General features: G+C 41.0%; 1 protein-coding gene across 8 annotated transcripts in view; it reads left to right on the top strand.

Moving 5' to 3' along the window:
• Positions 1–21,558, top strand: part of spop (speckle type BTB/POZ protein) — a 210,941-nt gene that overhangs the window by 120,584 nt on the left and 68,799 nt on the right. For 4 of the 8 annotated variants that reach the window (XM_074656322.1, XM_074656323.1, XM_074656321.1 and 1 more), the window contains 3 exons: positions 1,151–1,273; positions 4,110–4,252; positions 7,680–8,921. In XM_074656322.1, the coding sequence (XP_074512423.1) occupies positions 1,151–1,273; positions 4,110–4,252; positions 7,680–7,824 (411 nt within the window). In that variant the 3' untranslated portion in view covers positions 7,825–8,921. Of the gene's footprint in view, positions 1–1,150; positions 1,274–4,109; positions 4,253–6,838; positions 7,005–7,679; positions 8,922–9,541; positions 11,901–21,558 lie in introns of those variants that run through there. The other 4 variants (XR_012596734.1, XR_012596733.1, XM_074656325.1 and 1 more) reach the window with 4 other exon arrangements.

Genomic DNA, 21,558 nt, shown 5'->3' with positions numbered 1-21,558 from the left:
TTTTTTATACTAAATACACTACCTGTGAGGGTTTCTGGACAATTTGTATTATTGTTTTGTGTTGTCAATTGATTTCCAGTAATATATATATATATATATATATACATTTGCATAAAGCAGCATATTTGTCCACTCCCATGTTGATAAGAGTATTAAATACTTAACAAATCTCCCTTTAAGGTAAATTTTGAACAGATAAAAAAGTGCAATTAATTTGGGATTAATCCTAATTAACAATGGACAATCATAAGATTAATCAGGATTAAATATTTGAATCGATTGACAGCCCGACTAAATATATAAAAACTAAAACTAAACCTTTCTGAAAAACTAAACTAAAACTACAACTAATGGAAAATTCAAAACTATTATAACCTTGATATGTACATGCAGCTTCAATGTGTGTTACAGTATGTAGCGAGTAGAGGATTCACGTTATTTATGTGCTCACATGCCTTCACGTATCCATGTGTGTTATCTGTACTCCTGTAAAAGGGCACTGTAGCTCGCTGCGTGCTGTAAGCTCAACCCGGCTGCTTTCCGACTCTCCCTCCATTATTTGTCAGCGTGTTTATGTTGCTGTTGAGTGGTCAGAGTTGACACAAACGCACTAAGCTGTTGGTACACTCAGCCTGACCCTGCTAAAACGCCGCTGGTCACCGTGGTGACGATAAAGCACTGTTATAATTGGTTTACTGCTTTGTTCTGCCTCTCAGTGCGGAGGGAAAGATTCAGGTTACCGTCACTGTGCCAGCGAGTGATAAAGCCTACTTTGCTGGCTGCAGGCACCGTCAAGGAATGAATGCTCAGGATTAATTTTCAGGAATCAGCTGAAAAGAATTAAATAAATGTAGTTGAAACGTGGTCAGACTGTTCAGAAGGTTCCTCAAGTTTTTTTTTTTTCTTCTCATTTGCCACTTGGAACTTGTTTTGTATTGCTGCATGGCTGACTGTCCCTGTGTGTGTGCTAAACAAGGTGAGCGGGTTTAATTCAGGTACGATTTCGGGATATTCACATGAAATAAAGAACACTCTGCTGCTGCGCACGGTTTTGAAGGATTGTCAAAGCATCTGTCTTTTTCTTCTCTTGCCTTTTATTCCTGTTAAACCCTGAGTGTATTCTCCTCTCCTGTCCTCTCCTCTCGTTCAGAACCGTGTGGAGATAAATGACGTGGAGCCAGATGTCTTCAAAGAGATGATGTGCTTCATCTACACAGGCAAGGCCCCCAACCTGGACAAGATGGCTGATGACCTGCTGGCTGCAGCTGACAAGGTACAGAGACTGTGTGTATGTGTGTGTGTGTGTGTTTGCACCTGTTACTATGTACATTTATACACAAGCCTGTATGCATAATAATGTCCACAAAAATAACAACCAAATGCTCCTCAACCCCTGAACACACACACATGCAAACATACCTTTATAAGAAAATCTAAACATGTGGGAGATAGACAGGTACACTTGAAATGAATCCTCTTCTACATTGTTGTGTCCCTCTGCTGACCCTGTACACTCAAGGTTTCCTATTCGTCCAAAGCCACATTTTACTCCTTCACTCTTCTCTTTCTTCCAGCTTTGCTCTCGCTGTTTCCCAGTTTTCTGAGAGCTTATTGCATTTGCTTTATTGATAGTATCAAGCTGCTCATTGGAAAGCACGATTTTTATTTTGCCAACACTTAATGGCTCACAACAGGTCAATTCCAGTGTGTTTTGACGATTATTCACCATTAAGGAGGCCTGTTAGAGCTATAATAATGTCGGTCGATCGGTCAGTCCACCAATTTAGTTCTGACTAAGGTATCTCAATAACTGTTGGATGGATTGCCATGAAATGTGGTGCAGACATTGATTGTCCAGGATGAGGATGAGGCCTACTTACATTGATGCGCCCCTGACTTTACTTCTAGCACCACCATGATGTTGGCATTTTTGGCTTTTTTTTAAGTGACAGCTCAACATCTACTAGATGGTTTGACACATAATTTTATATTCATGGTTCCTATACGGTGTAACCCAATGATTTTTCTTTTTTATGAGTGAAATGTTTGGATGGCTTATCATGGACTCTGGTACACACATTAATGTCCCCAACAGGATGAATTGTAATAACTCCCCTGACTTTTCATCTACTTCCAGAAAATTTGAATTTCCCAAAAACGTACCTACAAAACTAATGACATTTCCATCAGCCTCAGTTGAGCTAATAAGCAACTGTTGATACACTAAGATGGTGAACAGTGACTACATTTACATGCAGAGAATATCATTTTTTTTGCCCTTATTCCGAAATGTTCCTACTGAACTGTTTAAATGGCTAATGTAAATGAATATTCCACTAATATTGCTGTTTACATGCAGCTGTGCGTACTGTGATTAACGTAACCGGTGGTGGACTTGTTTGACCGTGCAAACACTGCCTCCCTCTTTCATTCCTTCAACCACCTTCTTGAAAAGGTTGGCGTTGCAGTATTTGTGCATATCTAAAAACCTGTTGATATCCAAGTCTTTCTTAATGTTTAATAGTAAGTGGGTTTCTCACTCTGACCAGATATGTGGGCTTTACTTTTGGGCATGCATCTCTGTAAACTGTTGGCTAGTTGGTTTGTGTACAACGCACGGAGCTGGTCGTAAACAGGCAAGAGGCTGCGTGTCACAAACTGCCGTAAGAACCAATCCAAATAATGCTCCTAAAACACCAATAATATCGGCATATCCTACATGTCTTAATCGGAATATGCTCTATTTGGAATAAGGCCTAATTCAGAATATCCAAAGGGAATATGCTGTTTACATGACAAGAGCATTTTCATGACATTAGCATTTAGCTCAAAGCACCACCGTTCCTAAGTTCAGCTTCAGAGAGCTGCTAGCATGGCCGTACTCTTAGTCCAGTTTATATGTTTACAGAAATAATTTTGTCAAAAGACTTTTAAAGGACCGGTGTGTAACGATTAGGGGGATCTATTGGCAGAAATGGAATATAATATTAATAAGAATGTCTTCATTCGTGTATAATCACCTGAAAATAAGAATAGTGTTTTTGTTACCTTAGAATGAGTCGTTTATATCTACATAGGGAACGGATCCTCGCTTCACGGAGTCCGCCATGTATCTACAGTAGCCAGAACGGACAAACCAAACTCTGTTTATTTTTCCTGCTTGGGCCGGAGTCAATAACGTTACTCACTCCCGTTGCCGCCGCTTTCTCTCTCGCTTCACCACTCACTTCCCACATACACATACACTCTACGCACTGGCTCTGCTCCAAATGACCTACGCTACTCTTACAACAACTGGTTCTAGAGAGGGCCATCCACATTTTTGCGCCGGCCACCGTAGTTCTCCTACACGCTTGGCACACGGGAGAGGCTTCAGTTGGTTGCAATCTCCTCACCTCAACGCTAGATATATCGCCAGATCCTACACACTGCACCTTTAAAAGATTCAAGAGCAACCAAAAATCTGCCACGAGGTTTTTTTTTTTTTTTTAACACAGTCAGTGATTTTAATGTTGTCTGCTTATCTCAGGAGAGAAATATTGATATTGCCTCATCTCACATACAGCCTTCACGCTTGCACTTCTAAATCAGTGTTTTCTCTTTCGCCAATATTTTGAGTTTGGTGGCAGAAAACACTTTGTTTTGCTTGACTAGATGTGAGACGTGTCTTAAACATCCTAGTCTTATTTAGCGGAAGTTCATATAAATGAACTCCTTTACATCTTTAGTGTTATTTAATACCCCGCTTAATATAAAGTTCCTCTGCTGAACCAGCGTGGCTCATTCTGAAGTGTGTTTGAATATAAGAGAACATTATTGTTCCTCGCAATCTTCTTAATCAAACTCAGTGGAAATTATTTGTTACCTCTCAAGTGATTCCCTTTCCCACCACCACCACTTCCCCTCAGTCTGCATTAACTGTCACTTTTCCTTCTCTTGGCCATATCTTTTTCTTATTCAATCTAAGTCTTGTTGCCGCCGCGGAGGAGTAGTTCTGTATTTCCGTATCATTACACAGTGCGACAACAGTTGTTTGTGGCAGCGCTGCTTAAGTAATTTAGTTTACCTGCTGTTTCTCCTCTCTCTCTCTCTCTGCCTGTCGCTGGCAGTACGCTCTGGAGAGGCTGAAGGTGATGTGCGAGGACGCTCTGTGCACGAGCCTGAGCGTGGAGAACGCCGCAGACATCTTCATCCTCGCCGACCTGCACAGCGCCGACCAGCTGAAGACGCAGGCCGTGGACTTCATCAACTAGTGAGTTACACGCCTGCACCGAGATCAGGCGAGATACTTCCACACTTCCACACTTATGCAAACATGTTCCACACACACACACACACACTCATACACTTAGCTTTTCGTCAAAGGAAGTCATTAATTTCCAGTGGGAGCAATTTTTGTCTCCCGAGGAAATTTAATTTAATCCCCAGATCGAACCATTTTGCTGCCGTATTTTATTGGGCCATTTAGCAATAAAGCTCAGCTGCAGATGTTAATCATGTTGCAGGCAGCCTGTTTAGGTAAGATGGGGCCTATTAGCATCAATGACTGCTATTTATGTCCACAGAGAGGTGATTGATCCAGTATTTGAATGCCCGGCTGAAACAAAAAGCATTCTCTCAGTCACTAAACCTAAATTCATCACCTTCCCTCTGTTTTCTGAATCCTCTATCTCTGAGCCAGACACATTTTCCATCCCTTTGTTCAGTCCTCTGTCCTCTCTTTACAGCTTTACTCCATCTCCTGGCCTCGTCCCTTCTCCCTCCCTCTTCCATTCACTCCCATCTTCCCTCCCCTTTCTCCTGTTCTGTGCTTAAGAGCTCATGTATGCCTAAAGGTGTTCAGTAATGCAGATTCCTGCCCCTAATCCCAGTCATTAATTGTGGTTATGGGCGTTATGACAGTTTAATTTGCCACAGCGTTGTTGTGGTGGTGGGAAAATTGGCCACGGGGGACTCCTGGCCAGCAAAGCGTTATCAACCCTCCTCCTGCGGACACAATGGACAGCAACAAAACAAAAATCAATTTAGAGGACGAATATAGCAAACAGACGACACGGAGGAACCAATAATCCTCCCCCCAGTACTGTAGCACCTCAACCTCTTTCCAGACCAGCCTTTACAAGCAGCTTACAGTCATTTAGTGGAGACAATAGGAGTCGTCTTTATCCCACCTCTGTCTCGTTTATTCATCCTCCCCAGGGATGTAGCAGAGAGTAAAGCCACCCAGACACTCTTTATCCACTTTGTTTTTAGAGAATAGAATTTTAGCCTAACATGAATCTTTAGGCCGGAGTAAATTCATAGAATAAATCACAGTAAGTAGTGCAAACGCGGCGTGAGTTATATGAAGTAAAGGTTTTTTAAGGCAGAAAAATATAGTGCTTTTCTGAAAGTACTTTTTTATTGATTGTAGTGGTGGTTTGCTGTATGATTACCACTGACTGGAGGTCATAGTTTGGCCTCTTTTTAATTTACCTTCACCTCTCCCTCCCTCGGCCCCTCTCTGCAGACTTTCATTACTCTCCCTCACCTCTCTGTTTTTTTATTTATTTATATATTTTCTGTCGCCGCTGCTGTCTTACTCTCTCCTCCCTCGGTCCATCCCTCCTCCTTCCTCTCCTGCTGCGACTGCTCTCTTGGTGCCCTTCGCTGGCCTGTTGCCTCAGACTCAGCACACTGGCCATTACTGTACGCAGGGGTTCACCTCCTCCACGGAGGATGGGGTCAGGGGTCAGCTGGAGGTCTGGAGCTGCTGTGTGGACAGCATATGACCACACACACACACACACACACACATAAACACACCCAAGTGCCAAGAGTAGCCATGCCAAGACACACACACATGCTGTTGTTTATATACACACAACAAAACATGAAAAATGTCATTAAAGGCCACACAGCGGTGTGCGTGATAGTGCAGCCCAGCACCCCGAGGGTGTCAGGAGGTTGAAGACCGCCACAGGGTCCGCTGGTGGAAACACATGTGTGGGGGATGATGACCACGAGTATCAGCATCAGCAGTTAATTACACGATATATCCAAAATTGTTTCGGCTTTCTAGCTTCCTGTAGTTAATTATCGCTGAACCTCTATATTTGCACAACCACAGGGAATCCAAAGAGTTCAAAATGTCTTGAAAAGTACCAGTCATTTTTAATGGCAAACAAAAAATACATATGAATTAGGAATTAGGAATTAATGCGTAGTTCCTACTTAATAATCAGTAATCACTAATATACGTGATGGTCAGATTTTCAGATTGTACGTCAGTAAAAATCAGAAAAAAACATAGAAGATAATGTATTCCATTACAAGTACAAGTGCTGCATTCAAAATGTTACTTAACCAAAAGAACAAAAGCATTATCTGTAAAATGTACTAACTATATATACTGTATATTTATATTTATATGTTGATTATTACTGTTATTATTATTGAAGCAAAATGTGTAGGGTGTATTTTAATGTTGTAAAGAAGTAAAAAGAAATTCCCTCAAAAATGTAGTGGAGTAGAAGTCTAAAGTAGCATCAGATAATAATAAAGTACAAGTATCCCAAAACTGTACTTACGTAGAGTACTTGAATAAAGTTTCTTTCTACCAATGGACCACATCATGGCCACACTAGTATACATGTAATGAACTCAAATATCACAGTTTATGTAGGTAAACGAACCGAAATATAAAGACAATAATAAAGACAATACATGAAAAAGAATGTGAGTATATGTTACTATCAAGGCCTTTACACACAACCGGCGTTTTTTTTTTTCCCATGCAATTAATTTGTACGTCATTATATTTTTTCAAACTGTTGTTTTTGTCATTTTTGTCACATAGAACGTGAATATTACGTGGCGAAAAAGAGACAACAAGGTTGATTTCCTGAACCTTTGCACCGTGAATAAAGGCATCAACCAATCACGTTGTGCGGAACAGGTTCCAGTTGCGCCTATATTTATGAATCAATAACACAAAGGCACTGTAGACCGAACTAAGATGGCAGGTGAGTATTTCGTATTTTCGTGTCGTTTATTTGTCACAGCCCTGGTGTTTAAAGGCCTTAACTCTAAAGCATGGTACCCAACCTGGAGTCTGAGCCCCCCCAAGGGGTCGCCAAACAAATCTTAGGGACTGTGAAGTAACAAACAATATAAAAGACATAAAAAAAAATCTGCTACATAAAATTCTGTTTTATTTTCATCTCACTTGTCTCACACTTTTTGTTCTCAAATGGTGTGAAGTGCTGTAGAGCTTTACCTCCTCTGGTCTCTAAAACTACTGAAATGAAACAATGTGTGAAGGGAACATCATTTTTGGTTTGTAATGTGTGAAGACGGGTTGCAAGTAGGCATTGGTTAGAAAGGGTTACAAGGTAAATATGATATGATATGACTCAACAGACTCTCTCATCACATGCCTGCATATATTAATGATCGTTGCCTTTTATTTGCGTGATGTTATTTCTCTCAAAAATGACCTTTGGGGTTAAATATTTAAAAATATAAAGTAAATAACAGCTCTTCCAGCTGGTATGACAAATCCTTAATGTCTCAGAGCTGCGCTCCACACAGATGGAGTTTGTTTGTGCGTGTTGTCCGTTTAGTTTCTTTCCTTAAACATTTTCCGCACTTTCCTCTACTTTGTATCTCCTCTCCCCTCTTTGCCCTGTTTCTCTCAGTCACGCAGCTGATGTGATGGAGACATCGAGCTGGAAGTCCATGGTGACCTCTCACCCTCGCCTGGTAGCGGAAGCCTATCACTCCCTGGCCTCGGCTCAGTGCCCACTCCTGGGTCCGCCAAGAAAACGGCTCAAACTGTCCTAGTGGTGCGGAGAGACTCTGATGCCCTAACCCTGCTGTGTCCTCTTGTACCGGCAATCTCACTGCTCCTCACTCCCAGTCCTCCTCTCTCACCCACAGCACCCACAGACGCCCAAGACTGAAAACCAGGACTTAGCTAGATATGGCTAGGAGGAGCTGTACAGCTGGGCCGACCAGAGACTTACAGGACTGACGCCATAGAGGAGGTACCACACATCTCTGTAGGTGGGAATAAGGGTGAATTCTGTAAGATCTAAACCTGGATATGTTTGGATTGCAAACTCAAAGCCTCGCGTATACCACATATCCTTTGTCTACAATATTGCAAAACTAGAACCATAATCTGCGAGTCAGTCACGTCAAGAACTGATCTTCTGGCTCAAAAGGAAAAGTCAATGCTGAGTCCCTGTATATACAATTTTGTGTCATATTGTCTTGCACAGCGTCTCGAGTGTTAAAGCCCAAACTGTGCTTGTAAAGCGAAGAGGATCAACCAACCAGAAAGTGAATTGTTCCCATTGTTGATGATTTAAACAGTATTGTTTTTTTTAAGATAAACAGTTTGAATGAAAGAACACAAATCTGAACATGTTTTAATGTTCACTATTCAGCCTGTGCCTTAAGCCGGGCAGACACTGTGCTGACCGATCACTCTCGACTTGTTTTAGAGTCCAATTCTTCCAGATCGGTTGTCATTTGACGTGCAATTTGAGGGGGGGTCATGATGCCAGATAATTCCCTGAACGATCAGCGATTGGTTGGAATTCTGTCAGAAATTTTGGTCGTCTGTCTTGCAGTTTCAGCAGTCCGTTTTCCCTCATGGCTGCTGTCAAAATATCCATCACAAACTGCACTGAGCTTGTTTTTAATATGATCAGAGAAGTGACACGTTGTAGCTAAAACTGTCGTCTTGACTGAGGCTGCTGTGATGTAAAACTGAACTTCACTGCAGAACATATTGTCTGCATCTTCCAGCCATCTGCGGCTCCATATTTTTTTTCTTCTTACTTTTCGTTCACAGTAGAAATGCACAAACACTGCCTTTCTCTCTTTTTGAGGATGCAATCGTCTCGTTTGAATAAACTTTATTGGAATTGTCACTGGACAAAGTCGACTTCCATTCTTACATTCAGTATGAGCGGCCTCACAATGTAGAAGATTAATAGAAAACGCACAGTGTCCGCCCAGCTTTAAAAAATATATCAAAGAAAATGATCATGAAAAACTTTTTTATTCACCTTTTACCTCAGAACATTCCCTTTGACTGACTGAACCTATGAAATACAGATGTTTCGTATTTTACCTGGCACGTCTTTTTCCTCCTTGATATCTCTTTCATATATTTTTATTAGGAAGCATGTGCACATCTGTAATACGGACTTCTGTGAAGTGAATACCATGCCTCATTTCAGATATTTAACAACAAAAGACAAACGATACCAGGAAATAAAGGCAAAACAAGACAAAAAAGAGACGAGCAAACACACAATACAAAAAATAAACCTCCCTATCCCTGAGCCACCTCGGGTGATAAAGACTACTACGCGTGCACTGCATCTTAACTGCTCGTCCTTTCTATAGAGGATATCATCGGTCTCCAAATCCTTTCAGATACCTCCAGTCTGTCATTAAGGATATGTCGGATTCTTTCCAGGTGGAGGGTATCAGTCAGTGTTGTTATCCAGGATTTAAACATCGGCACCTCTCTCTTTTTTTCCAGAACAAGAGAATCAGTTTCTTTGCACAAAGGAGACCAGAGGACAGGAGATGATGCTGTGTGATCTGTAGGTTTTTAGAGCTTTCATATGCTCCCTGTATTGAGAGGCGAAGTCTCTCCCCTTCCAGTGGACCCCATGGGAAAAATATTTACGTGTTTTTTTTTTTTATCCTGTTTGAATTGCACCATGAATCACAAATATGATGTTTGTCAATTTAAAATATAACTTTGCAAGTCAATAAAGTCGCAGTTTGTTGTAGGTTTGTCGTAGTATCATTTACTTTTGTGTGAAACCGCTCATTAAACCACATCTCTCGTCTCTCGACACAATTTACATCACCAACACTAACTAGCTAGCTAACTTAGCTATGTTCCACGCACAAATGAAACGTTTTCTTTCCTGATGTCATTTATCCAGCGACTCCTGGTCTTTTAATCAGCCAGGAAGCGAAAGAACGAGCTAGACCCGTTGCGGGTGTGAGTACATCCCAGTACGAAACACACAGGCGTCGTAGCTTCAGCGAGAGAGACGACACTTACGCGACTTTTGGTCGTGTATTCTTTCTAATTACGTATTTTCACAGTCTTATACTTCAACAGTTTTACAACCAACTGCGACTTTCTTGACTTGCATAATTATGTTTTAAATGGACAAACATCATATGTGTGATTCATGGTGCAATTCAAACAGGATCAAAAAAATATTTGTCTCTCCGCCGTTCACTATCGTTTATACATTTTTACGAAATAAGGCGCCATGGTGGCCCACAGGAAGGGGCGGGACTTCGCCTCTCTATAACCAAAAATGCATCTGGTCGAAAATAATGAAAATATTGCAACCCAAACATCTTGTATTTTAGGGCATAATGCATAGCTATGAAGTAAATCTGCCTCTGCTTGGTCACATTTGTTCACAAATTTGTGCAATTTCGGGGAAGATTTTATGTAGCTTTACCTTCAAGTAATGCTACTTTTCTTTGAGTAACGTAAGTGCCTGGCATTCAAAGAACAGATATGAACATAATATAGGACCTTGTCCTAGATGCTATTTCCATCCCTAGGTCTCTATCTCAGTCCTGTTTTATACAGCTCATATCTATTTGTTCATGGTCTTCCAATGTATTGTATATAAATTGCACGTCTTTCCACTATACAGTCTCTCAGTCGCTGCTCCAGCTTGTCTGGTGTTATCCTCCTTGATACCTTCATTATTTATGCAGTTTTAACACATAGCAGTTAGTGACTCATTAATGCACAGCGCCTCCTGATCGGTGTGTGTGAGCAGCACATTTCACTTCCAAGTTTAATCCTGTCGCAATCAAAGTTCAATCCCCAGAGCACAGGCTGCTCACCTCGTCTGATCACAAGGGCTCACATCCAGCTGTTTCCGCGGTCACAGGCCTGTTTGACTTGGTCTCCGTGGCCTCGCTTCGACGGCAGTTCATCAGAGAGAGCTGGACCTTTCTCTTGGACAGTATCTTAACAGGGATTTCTCTGTGTTGACCAAAGTCGATTGCCCAGCGGGCTTTAAGGAAGCTCATCCCTGAGCCCTGCAAATCGCTCCTCATCAAACAGTCAGCCTGGCCGGCGATCTTTGGGGATATCTGGCATTGTTCCGGCGCTCATCAAACGCAGGGAAGGCCATTATTTGTGAAGGTACACTGTAGCTTCACGACACACCACATATTAGTCGGACTTATGATTAAAAAAACAGCTTTTATATTTGCTGAGCGACATCATATATTTTTAAATACATATACAGTATATATATATATATATATCATTTTTTATGATGTTATTAGAGAAAAGAGAGTAGTGAGATGAGAACAAGATGCAGCAGGAGTTCAGTCAGACCTGAACCATCGTGATTCATGTTGTGATTAATTCACTGAAGAATGTGATATACTGTTTAAGTGTCCTTGGGTTTCTTGAATGGCGCTATATGAATCCAAGTTATTATTATTATTATCATATAGAAACATAATATAACCGTAGAAAAATAGTTTATTTAGCAGACTTCTTTATTGCATGTGTCATCAGACAGACTAAACCGATACTGAGAAGTAAAGATGGGAAATATATCAAAATATGATATATATGAGGGGTTGTCTGATAAAGGGATTCGGTTTATCAAAATAGTGTAATATAGGTCATGTTTGTGTTTTCCTGCTCTTTATAGGTGGCAGTTTAACTTTACAGTTAAGTAAACTGACAACTGTTGGTGAGCATATTTGAGTATTTTATCGGAGTTTGCTAATGATCAATGAATGTGTCACATTACCAGTGATTTGCTACCTCAAAGTGTCCTGTGTGTAAACGTCACCTAAAAGAGCATAAACACAAAGTCATTACTAGGATTATATAATCAAGCTGACTATTTTGTGAATTTTTTGTCTGCTTAAATTTGTTTACATTATTCACACTGTGTTGTTATAAGCTGTGTGTGTGTGTGTGTGCGTGTGTGTGTGTGCGTGTGTGTGTGTGTGCGTGCGTGCGTGCGTGCGTGCGTGTGTGTTTTAATGAACTGCCAGATGGACCAAAGACAATTATCCATCTTGATGGACAATAAAGTTCCTCCTTAAAATATTGTCACATTATAGTGCTGGTGCGATATATGTCACAATATGGCAAGTGCAGGCAACATTTATTATCTTGGAATTATTAAATTGGACAACAGAAATATGTAAATTGATATAACCAACTATAAAGAATAGAATAATATTTCTTTATCACCCAGCCCGATCACATAACTGATATACACTCAGTGACCACTTTATTAGGTACATCTGTACAATCTAATGCAATCCAATACAACTGTTCTGCCATGAAGTCTCCGTTCATGATGCCTATACTGTTCAGTTTTGTGGGACTGTCATAGAGGTGCTGTATGTTTCAACATAAATATGGTGTTGTACTGGATTGCATTATATTGAGAGGTGTTTCTAATATTCTGCCCCTCTCATGTATGTAAATAGAAAGGACAATATAATGCAGTCCAGTACAACACCACCTTCAGAGGTTCACTATACAGATATCCAGAGCATTAATATAGCAGCAAACAACGATATGCTATGTAAAGATATAGAGGAGTAATGTCTACCTGAGCAGAGAATGAAGTCTCTCTCCCTCTGTGTGTGTTGTAATCAGAGTTTCGCTGTGCTTTGTCGACATAGCCGGGCCAGCCTCTCTGCACTGTGCTCATTTGGCAGTTAAAGCTGACAACATTGTCGCGGAAGCGTAGTGCACACCCTCCAGTTGCCCCCCAGGTAAGTACCAGGTAAATACTGTTAGCTCTGTCAGCAGTATTGCTGTTGTTTGCACTGTTTGCTTCTAGCTGTCGGCTCAGCTGTCGCCATTTTGAGGCAATACATGTAAATAAGCTTGGAATATCATATTTAGAACCTTTATAACTATGACCTCAGTAGTCAAGTTGATTTTATTGTATAGCCCAAAATCACAAATCAGCCTCGGGTTGCTTTACAATCTGTACAGGATGCGACAACCTCTGTCCTTTACAGTACGACCCGCTCATCGGATAAGGAAAAACTTAATACAATTTTTTTTATTTAAAAGGAAGAAACCTCAGGAAGAGCAACAGAGGAGGGATCCCCCTTTCAGGATGCACAAACATGTAATAGATGTCGTGTGTACAGAGTAACAACACAATGAAAATACAACATAGACAATCCATATGACAAAGAATAATACATGTAATGTGAACATATGTGAGGAGGTGGATCCAGGAGGATGTCAAGCAGCTTCCAGGCGTCGTCAAGCAGATAGTCAGAGCAACACGACCACCTCTCCACACCGAATAGATAGTAATAAACATATAATATATAATTTACACATTTGCGACAGTGTCACCAAAAACTGAACGTTATGAGCTTCATAGAGATAGATGTTATGGCATTAGATTGTACAGGTATACTGTATATAATTAGGTGGCCAAGTGTGTGTGCATATATATATATGACAACAGTGTTTGATAGCTTACACCACAACAACGTGCCAGAACCCTCAAATAAGCCTTCCAGCCAATATTTCCGAGTTTGAGAATTTCCATGTAAAGGTCAAGGTGTGTGTGTGTGTGTGTGTGTGTGTGACGGACTGAAAGAGTGTGTGAACATGGCAGACATATGGCGCTCTACGAGTGGGCATGCATGTCAGCACAATGTGCTTTTTTGGGAATGTCCCTGAGATAGGAAGAGGCTTTGTTAACTGACGTCGGGCCTGCCAGTGTGACCTTCCTCATATGAGCTGGAATTTGAGGCATCAGGGTGTGATTTTTTTTTCTTTTTTTTCCGAGCTTTGATAGTCAGCTTGTGTAACAGCTTGCAGCCAACCTTCTGTGTCTTTGTAAAGATGCGTGCGTGTGTGTGTGTGTGTCTGTGTGTGTGTGTCTCCATTGGCCTTAGATGAGACCGTCAGGGGGAGATAGATGGAGCGATGCATGTGGAGAGGCGTACTCCGTTGTTATGCATGCTGTATGAGTCTGTCACTCCCTCCCCTCCTCCTCGCTCTTCCTCCCTGTGCCTCCGCCTCGCCTCCCCATCATTCACTCCTCCTTTTTATGAGAGGAAGGAGAGCGAGGCGTGGCAGGTCAATGCTGTGAAAGCCCGTGACAAGCTCTGCGTCTGTGTCAGCCCGCCATTGCTAAAGAGGAGGAAGAGCCGAGCGGAGATTGATGCCTGCTGGTCTGCACTGCCCGGCAGGAGGAAGAGGAGGAGGGAGGGAAGTGGAAAGTGTTGGGTGGGGTTCAGAATTTCTTGTGGTTTTTGGGGCTTGAATTTAAAACTCCAACTATTTGTATGTCAATGCCACCAACTTGTCACTAACTCAAGCATCTCTATGAATGTAGATATTGTAGTAATTTCACTCGAGCATTTAACTTTCTCTGATATCCCCAGGAAACTCACAAGATGAAGGCGAGGCAACATCACCAACACTATTGACTATTATCTTATTTTTCAATGCACTATACCAGATATTTAGTTTTCTCTTGATTCTCCTTTGTCTTTTTATTTGATCTCTTTGGTATCTTTTAAATCATCACAGAAATAAGCATGCTGCGTGCAGTTTACTGACGTTACAGAAATCCAGCTGGGTAAAAAGCTTTCTCTAGTCCCCTACCCCTATTTCAGAAACCGAGTATTTAGTTTACGTGGCGTTTAAATTATCAGGTTCCTTGAGAAAGCAGATTGTAACGTAGCTACTTAAGTGCATGTAAATACCAAAATCTTTACATTTAAAGCATTTATCAGCATATCTTTTTAATGAGGCATACTTTCAAAGGTTATAAGTTGCAACTAATGCAATGTTAATGATTAATAATACATGTATCAGTGCTTTATAGATCATAAGTAAGACATTAATAAGGACAAGCGTTGTGTTGCCAGGTTGTGAAAAACCCATTGGGCTGCTGGTGTATAGTAACCACTGTCATTTGTTTTGTCTTTTTCACTAGCTCGTTAATTCTTCAGAAGGCTTTAAAGGAGAGTTTTACCATTTTTCCACTGGAAAAGAGCTATAAAGCATCAGGATCTATTAAACCTGCATTCATTAAATTTGTTTGGCCAGCTGGGGGCAGCACAACAAACCATAAAGACAACATTGACATAGTATCACCTTTGAAAGTTGTCAGGGCAAACTTGTTAACCTATTAACAAATCTATGGAATAAGTATAATATTCTCATATTAGTTCTGTTTTGGAGCTGATATGTGAGGGGAATATTTGCCTCTTTAGCTGCTGTTCACCAGCTGGTCACTAACATCGTCTGTCTGCTGTTTGGTGATGAGCAGGTAGTGTACAGTGGGTTTATCAAAGCTTTTGCACTGAAAAGTGCAGCTAGAATTTATAAATTGTAAAGCTTTATTAATGGTTGATAATTGTACTAAAGAGGACCTATTATGCTCATTTTCAGGGGCATACTTGTATTGTAGGTTTCTACTAGAACATGTTTACATGCTTTAATGGTAAAAGAAAATGCTTTATTTGTCTCATACCGACTATGCTGCTGCACCTCTTTTCACCCTGTGTATGAAACGCTCTGTTTGACCTTTTACATGCACATAAAAACTATATAACACACTAAAGGAAAGGGAAAAAGCACAAAAGCGTAATAAGTCCCTTTTAATCAAAAAGATCAGTAATGAGACATTAATAAGGGCAACTTTTGGTTGTTGTGAAAATCCATTTAGCTGATGTGTATCCTTCAACAAATCATAATTCGTTTGTGTTTTTAATAAGCTCTCAAATTTGTCTAATGTACAGTTTGACTACTTATATGTTAGAAGAGCTTCTGGACCAAAAATCCATTGAATAAAAACGTACTAATTTTCATAAACCGATGAAGATTACAGATTACTGTACTGGAAAAAGAATATGAATTACTTCCTCATTTTTAATCAATGGCTTATTAAAAGTAAGAAACCCATTCCCTTTTTTTATGATGAATTCATTTTCTAACAAGACATCAACATAACTGATTTGGTAACATTAATAAAGACATTAGTTACAACCTATAAACCCCTTTATAAAGTACGCTTCATTAAAGCGGTGGTGCCCAGCCATGTGGAGCCGTCAGCTGCGCCTAACGCCGCATTAATGAGAACACATCGTAACCTTTGTGAGGAGATATTTGACCGTATATCCCTCATGATATCCCAAGTAATCCACTCAGATGGTATCGTCTGTGACAGGCGAGGCGCGCTCAGGCCTTGGGGCAGAGAAATGGAAGGATGAAGTGACAGGGGTAATGGATGGATAGAGGGATGAAGAGTGATCGGGTGTCATACAGGTGGGATAGGGCCAGACATGGTGAATGAAGGAGCGGTGGAGGATGGATGGCCGGAGCACCTCAGACATTGACAGCGTTGAGAGATTTGTCTTCTTTGTGCTCACTTTGTCTTGTTTCTCCTTCTCCTCTGTGTCCGAGTGTGTTAAATCTCATAAAACTATTTACTCTGATGATGCAGCAGCAGCGACGGCGGTGGTTTTGCCGTGATACTGTACCTGCCATTTCAGGAGAATCCTCCATTCTGCGACGGTCGTCTTAAGGATTAAGGGACGTGCACAAACAAACAATCTGCAATCCGCAATGAACTGTTTGCTAATAACACCGGATGTAGAAATTAGAGAACCAGACATGGGAGTTGAGTCATACTCTCACACACACACACGGACACAATTACGCATATATATATGAGCTGCTAATTGCTTTGTGTGCACCAATCCGTCCTGTGACTGTGCCGGTGCAATATTGCGGTGCTGTGGGTGTTTGCTCGGCTCATAACCGCAGACCAATGTGGCGGAGACAAGCTCATATATTAAGATAACCCCGAAACGGAATGGAATTGTATTTCCCCGGTGGTTCAAACGACTTCTGTGGTTGTAAACTGATAGTGGATGAGATTTGGCTTTAATGAAGCAAGACTTATTGTGCACAGTGCAACAGAGGAAGGTGCATGTGTTTCATTATTTGAGTGTGTGTTTGAATGTGCATGTGTGTGCGCCCGTGTCCATTTTTCCCCTTAACAAGGAGCGCTGTTATCTATAGCCGCATGTTTGCCAGCGCTGTTGTTATTGTATCGCCATTTTTCTTGCTCTGAGGTTGGAGTGTGTGTCTGAGGGCTGTGATTTATTTTGCCTGAAATAATCAAGTGAAAGGTTTTTATTTTGTGCTCGCCCCTGGTGTAATTTTTCCTCAAGGTTGTGTGTGTTTGTGTGTGTGTGTGTATGCACAGGCTGTACGAGTGTCATCTTCATCTGTTTATTAGAATGTTCCCTACTGGCCCGGCTATAATGAGACCTGTGGAGCCAAGGAGTGATGGAGTTGAACTCATCAGGACAAGACTCATCACAACAGAGAGAGAGAGAGAGAGCGACATAGCAGGGAAGGGTGGAAAATAAAAGAGGGAAGTTGGATGGTGTAAAAAGCACCAAGGCCACAACAAACACAGCAATACATGACATGCATCATTTTTCACATTGTTGTCTAGAGCTTCATTTGGGGATGTAAAAGACATGGCATTTAAAGTGAAATAGCTAAAATCACGGCGGTGATCAGTATCTTCTAAAAAAAAAAAAAACACTTCCTGTACTTAAGCAATGGCTGCAATTCCATCTGGAATTATTACCCTACTTACAGAGTCGCAGGGGAAACATTTTACTACCCATCTCCCTCTGGAGTATTAATCCTGTCCAAATAGGGCTGAAGATATATAATGGAAAGAGAGCTGAATGAAAAATAAATGGGGGGCCTGAGTCTATCGAAGCATGCATTAGATGAGAGGAAGAGAGGTACAAGTAAAGTAGAGTAGAGCTTTTATGTCCCCGAGGCGCAATTTGGTTTACAGACAGTAGTCAAATGAATAGTAAAATACAGTAATATGCAGAACTGCACAATAAAAACAAACAAGACTAAGAAGCTACAGCCATGCTAGCAGCTCTGGGAGACTGTACTTAGCATGGATGTATAATAAGACGTGGGTACGGTGCCGCCGCTCAGCCTTGCTTCCAATTTTTTCCACTCACGGGATAGCAACGAAAAATCCGCCTGCTGCCCAAAAAGCATTTACCCCATAGACCACTATTGTAAAAGAGGCATCTGTAAAACTGTTGACAGGAAACATCGAACTGCAAACAAGGTCAATTATGACTCTTTCTATTATGAGATTTTGATCCATGGAGATTTTATATTTGTAAAACGTTTCTCGAGCCGAGAATAGCGTGACATCTATGACTTTGAATTTCTGTGACGTCATCACAATGTAAAGTCTATGGACTGAGCGGGAACTCGCAGGTGGGGCCAGCGCATTTTCAGTGGGCTGCATACCTTGAAAGCTAGAGAGCTTTTTCAGCGTATGCGCCAGGCAAGCAATTCTCACTGGACTGAGTATCCAGTTCTTATAACACATCCATGGTACTTAGGCACAACTGTGTTTTGAAGCTAACGTCAGCATACTAACATGCTCACAATGACAATGTTAACATGCGGATGTTTAGCAGGTGTAACGTTCACCATATTCACCATCTTATTTGAATGTGTTAGCATGCTAACATTAGCTAATTAACACTTAACACAAAGTAAAGCTGAGGCTGAGGAGAATGTCCTTAGTTTTGCAGGTAGTTTTGCATTCGGTCAAAACTCAAAGTATTGGACAAATAACATTTATGGTGGTAGGATTGGCAATGTGAGGAAATGTTCCCACCATTAAATAAACCGATTACACCAGACATTTTACAAGAAAGGATGACGCTCAATATCTGTAGAGTGCTTACATTGATCTTTAACATTGGATGACAGTGTGACTGGCCTCTCAGGTTGAGCACACACTTGGGTTTAAATGGCCAAATAGGCGCTTTTGCTTTTCGCTTTGACACCAAATCCTCCGTCATCATCTTGTCTGTCAACTCTGATGAGAGTCCCATGTGTGAAATCTGACTCCTGCTACTCTGTGCTGAGACTACGTACGGAACAGACACTTTCACTGTCAATTTGCAGCGTCCGTCGTCTGACTGCATTGATATGTGAAAATTAACTAAATGGGTTTTATTTCAATAAAAAAAGCAAATTGAAGATGGGCAATTAATGTAATCGTGTATGCCGAACACCGTGTAACACCGACTACCGTGACAAGCCTAGCCAGTGATGCTGGATTAATAGTCAGTTGATCACCAAAGTCAGTAGGCTTCATCCTCTGGAGACCATGAATGTCTGTGCAACATGTCATGGCAATCCATCCAATAGTTGAGATATTTCAGCCTGGACCAAAGTGACAGACCTAGAACCAAAGTACAAACACAGATTGATGCCATTGTCACTGATCATTAAACCCATCGAAAGAAAGCAAAGACAACAAATAAAGAAACCAGGGGACAGTCCTGTCACACACAGTGTACAGCTGGTAAAAGGCCAAATTATATTTCATTTAATGTAAATTTAAGTGATGGAATAAAATACTTGTTTGCCAGTCCATCACAACACACACAGTTGTCATGTCTTTGGACTGTATGAGACAGAGAAAGAGAACATGGGTTTGGACAAGATATTAGAAAAGGATAATGCAATCCAATCCAAAACCACCAACAACAAGTATTGTATGGACTCAAATATTACCCAGAGTTGAATCCATCCCTTTCTTACAAAGTGCCAACAAAAAATGTACATTAGAGGCAGGATTTTTTGCATGTATTGAAATGTATTAGATTGTAAAGGTGTACCTAAAAACTTGAAATGTAAAACAGATATATTGCAAATTGACAGAACTCCTTGCAGTGGCAGGAGCTGAAATTGCTGCTCAAAAAATAGGAGAAAACTTGTATCTGAAGAGTTAAAACAACAGAGTACAAGTGAAACCTAATAAACGCGAGACAGGCTGAGGTCTGAACAAGTAGAGAGAGAGAGAGAGAGAGAGGAGATACACTCAAGGACATCACAGGAAAAGGGGAAACAAGGGTTGTCTTATGAGCACTGTGGTCCATTTGTTACCTGCGCATGGGTAAATGAAAGCCCTCTCTTAGCCTCGTTAAGCATGATGCACTGCCTCGGCCATCGGCACGGCGCTGATTAAAATTCGCCCTCCGGAGTTCGGGGGAGCAGCTAGCTGAGGCTGCACTCCTGTACTCCCAAAGCAAATGGGCCGAAAGGTCACGGCTCGGCGACCCCCACAGCCATGTCTTATTTATTTAGCCTTTTACCTCGCCTGCCTCTGGGACAGAGGGAGGAGAGGAGATCTTCATTCATGCTCATGCTCAAACACTGGCAGTATATGCCACACACACACCTAACAGAATGAACTGTTGCTGATCCCAAATGATCGATACTGCACTGGTTGTCTTTTTTAAATCTCTATACTGATTCCAGTGTTGTATGATTAAATTCCACAGATGTAAAAATGATTATGAAATGAAAAAAATGAAAAAATTACACTTACATTTAGTGGAGAGTCTTAAGGTGTTTTAGTGCAATTGGAGAGTTTTTTCCTGACCCAAGGCCAGTACATTCGGTGAGTTTGAAAGCTGTTATCAAACCCGAGTGCACTTGAGTTGAATCAATTTCAGGTCCACAACAAAACAGCGGTCGCAGTTGTCTTTGAGCAAACTCTAGACTGGATCAATGCTGGCGGTATGGCTCAATGGATGGTAGTGTCAGTCTGTCCGTTGGTTGGTAGTCCATCTCTTTGATCCAGACAGAAATATCTCAACAACTATCAGATGGATTGCCACGACATTTGGTAAAAATATCCATGGTCCCAAGAGGATGAATCCTAATTACTTTGGTGATACCAAACATTAATTCTAGCACCACCAACAGCTCAAAGCTCGCTTTAAATATCTCAACATCTACTCTAAGGACTGACACAGTATTTTTTTACAGACATTCATGCACTCCAGAGGATGACTTTGATGACCTTCTGACATTTCTTCTAGCACCACCATGGGGTTGACACTTGAGGTTCAAAGTCAATTTGTCTCAACAAGTTTTCATGTGCCATCATCATGTCAAACTTTCAATTTGTCCAATACTTTGGTTTATCTAACAGACTCTATAGTCAATAGGTAGGCACATGGTGACAAACCCACAGTGATTTATCATCTACTCTGCATTTTCCCACAGCTCTTCTGAAGTTTTTAGTGTCTTTCAGCTCATTGTTTTGGTTTTCTAGCTTGCAAATTCCACTCTCGTCAAATGAGATGGCATTTGAGGTGCTGCTGGATTATGATATCTCAAGCACTGACAGGCATAGATTGTTTTTTTAATAGTTTTTTGCGTCATATGGGAACCAAATTAACAGTATTAAATAATGACAGAAAATGGTGTACTATTGCCCTTGTTTGCAGAATTTGCACACTCACACATGTGATGTAAGTGATATATGGGGTCATGAATATATCGCAAAATTGATGCACAGTTTGGATTGATACTTGAGCTTAAAAACAATCCCAAAGAATCGGAAGAAATTAACCCGAGTACAGACTTAAGTATCTGGACCAAGTGTAAAAAAACATCGTCCT

This window comes from Sebastes fasciatus, chromosome 13 (genome assembly GCF_043250625.1).
Source record: "Sebastes fasciatus isolate fSebFas1 chromosome 13, fSebFas1.pri, whole genome shotgun sequence".
Taxonomy (NCBI): Eukaryota; Metazoa; Chordata; class Actinopteri; order Perciformes; family Sebastidae; genus Sebastes; species Sebastes fasciatus.
Note: the sequence above shows the minus strand (reverse complement) of the source record. Positions and strands in the feature narration are given on the sequence as shown.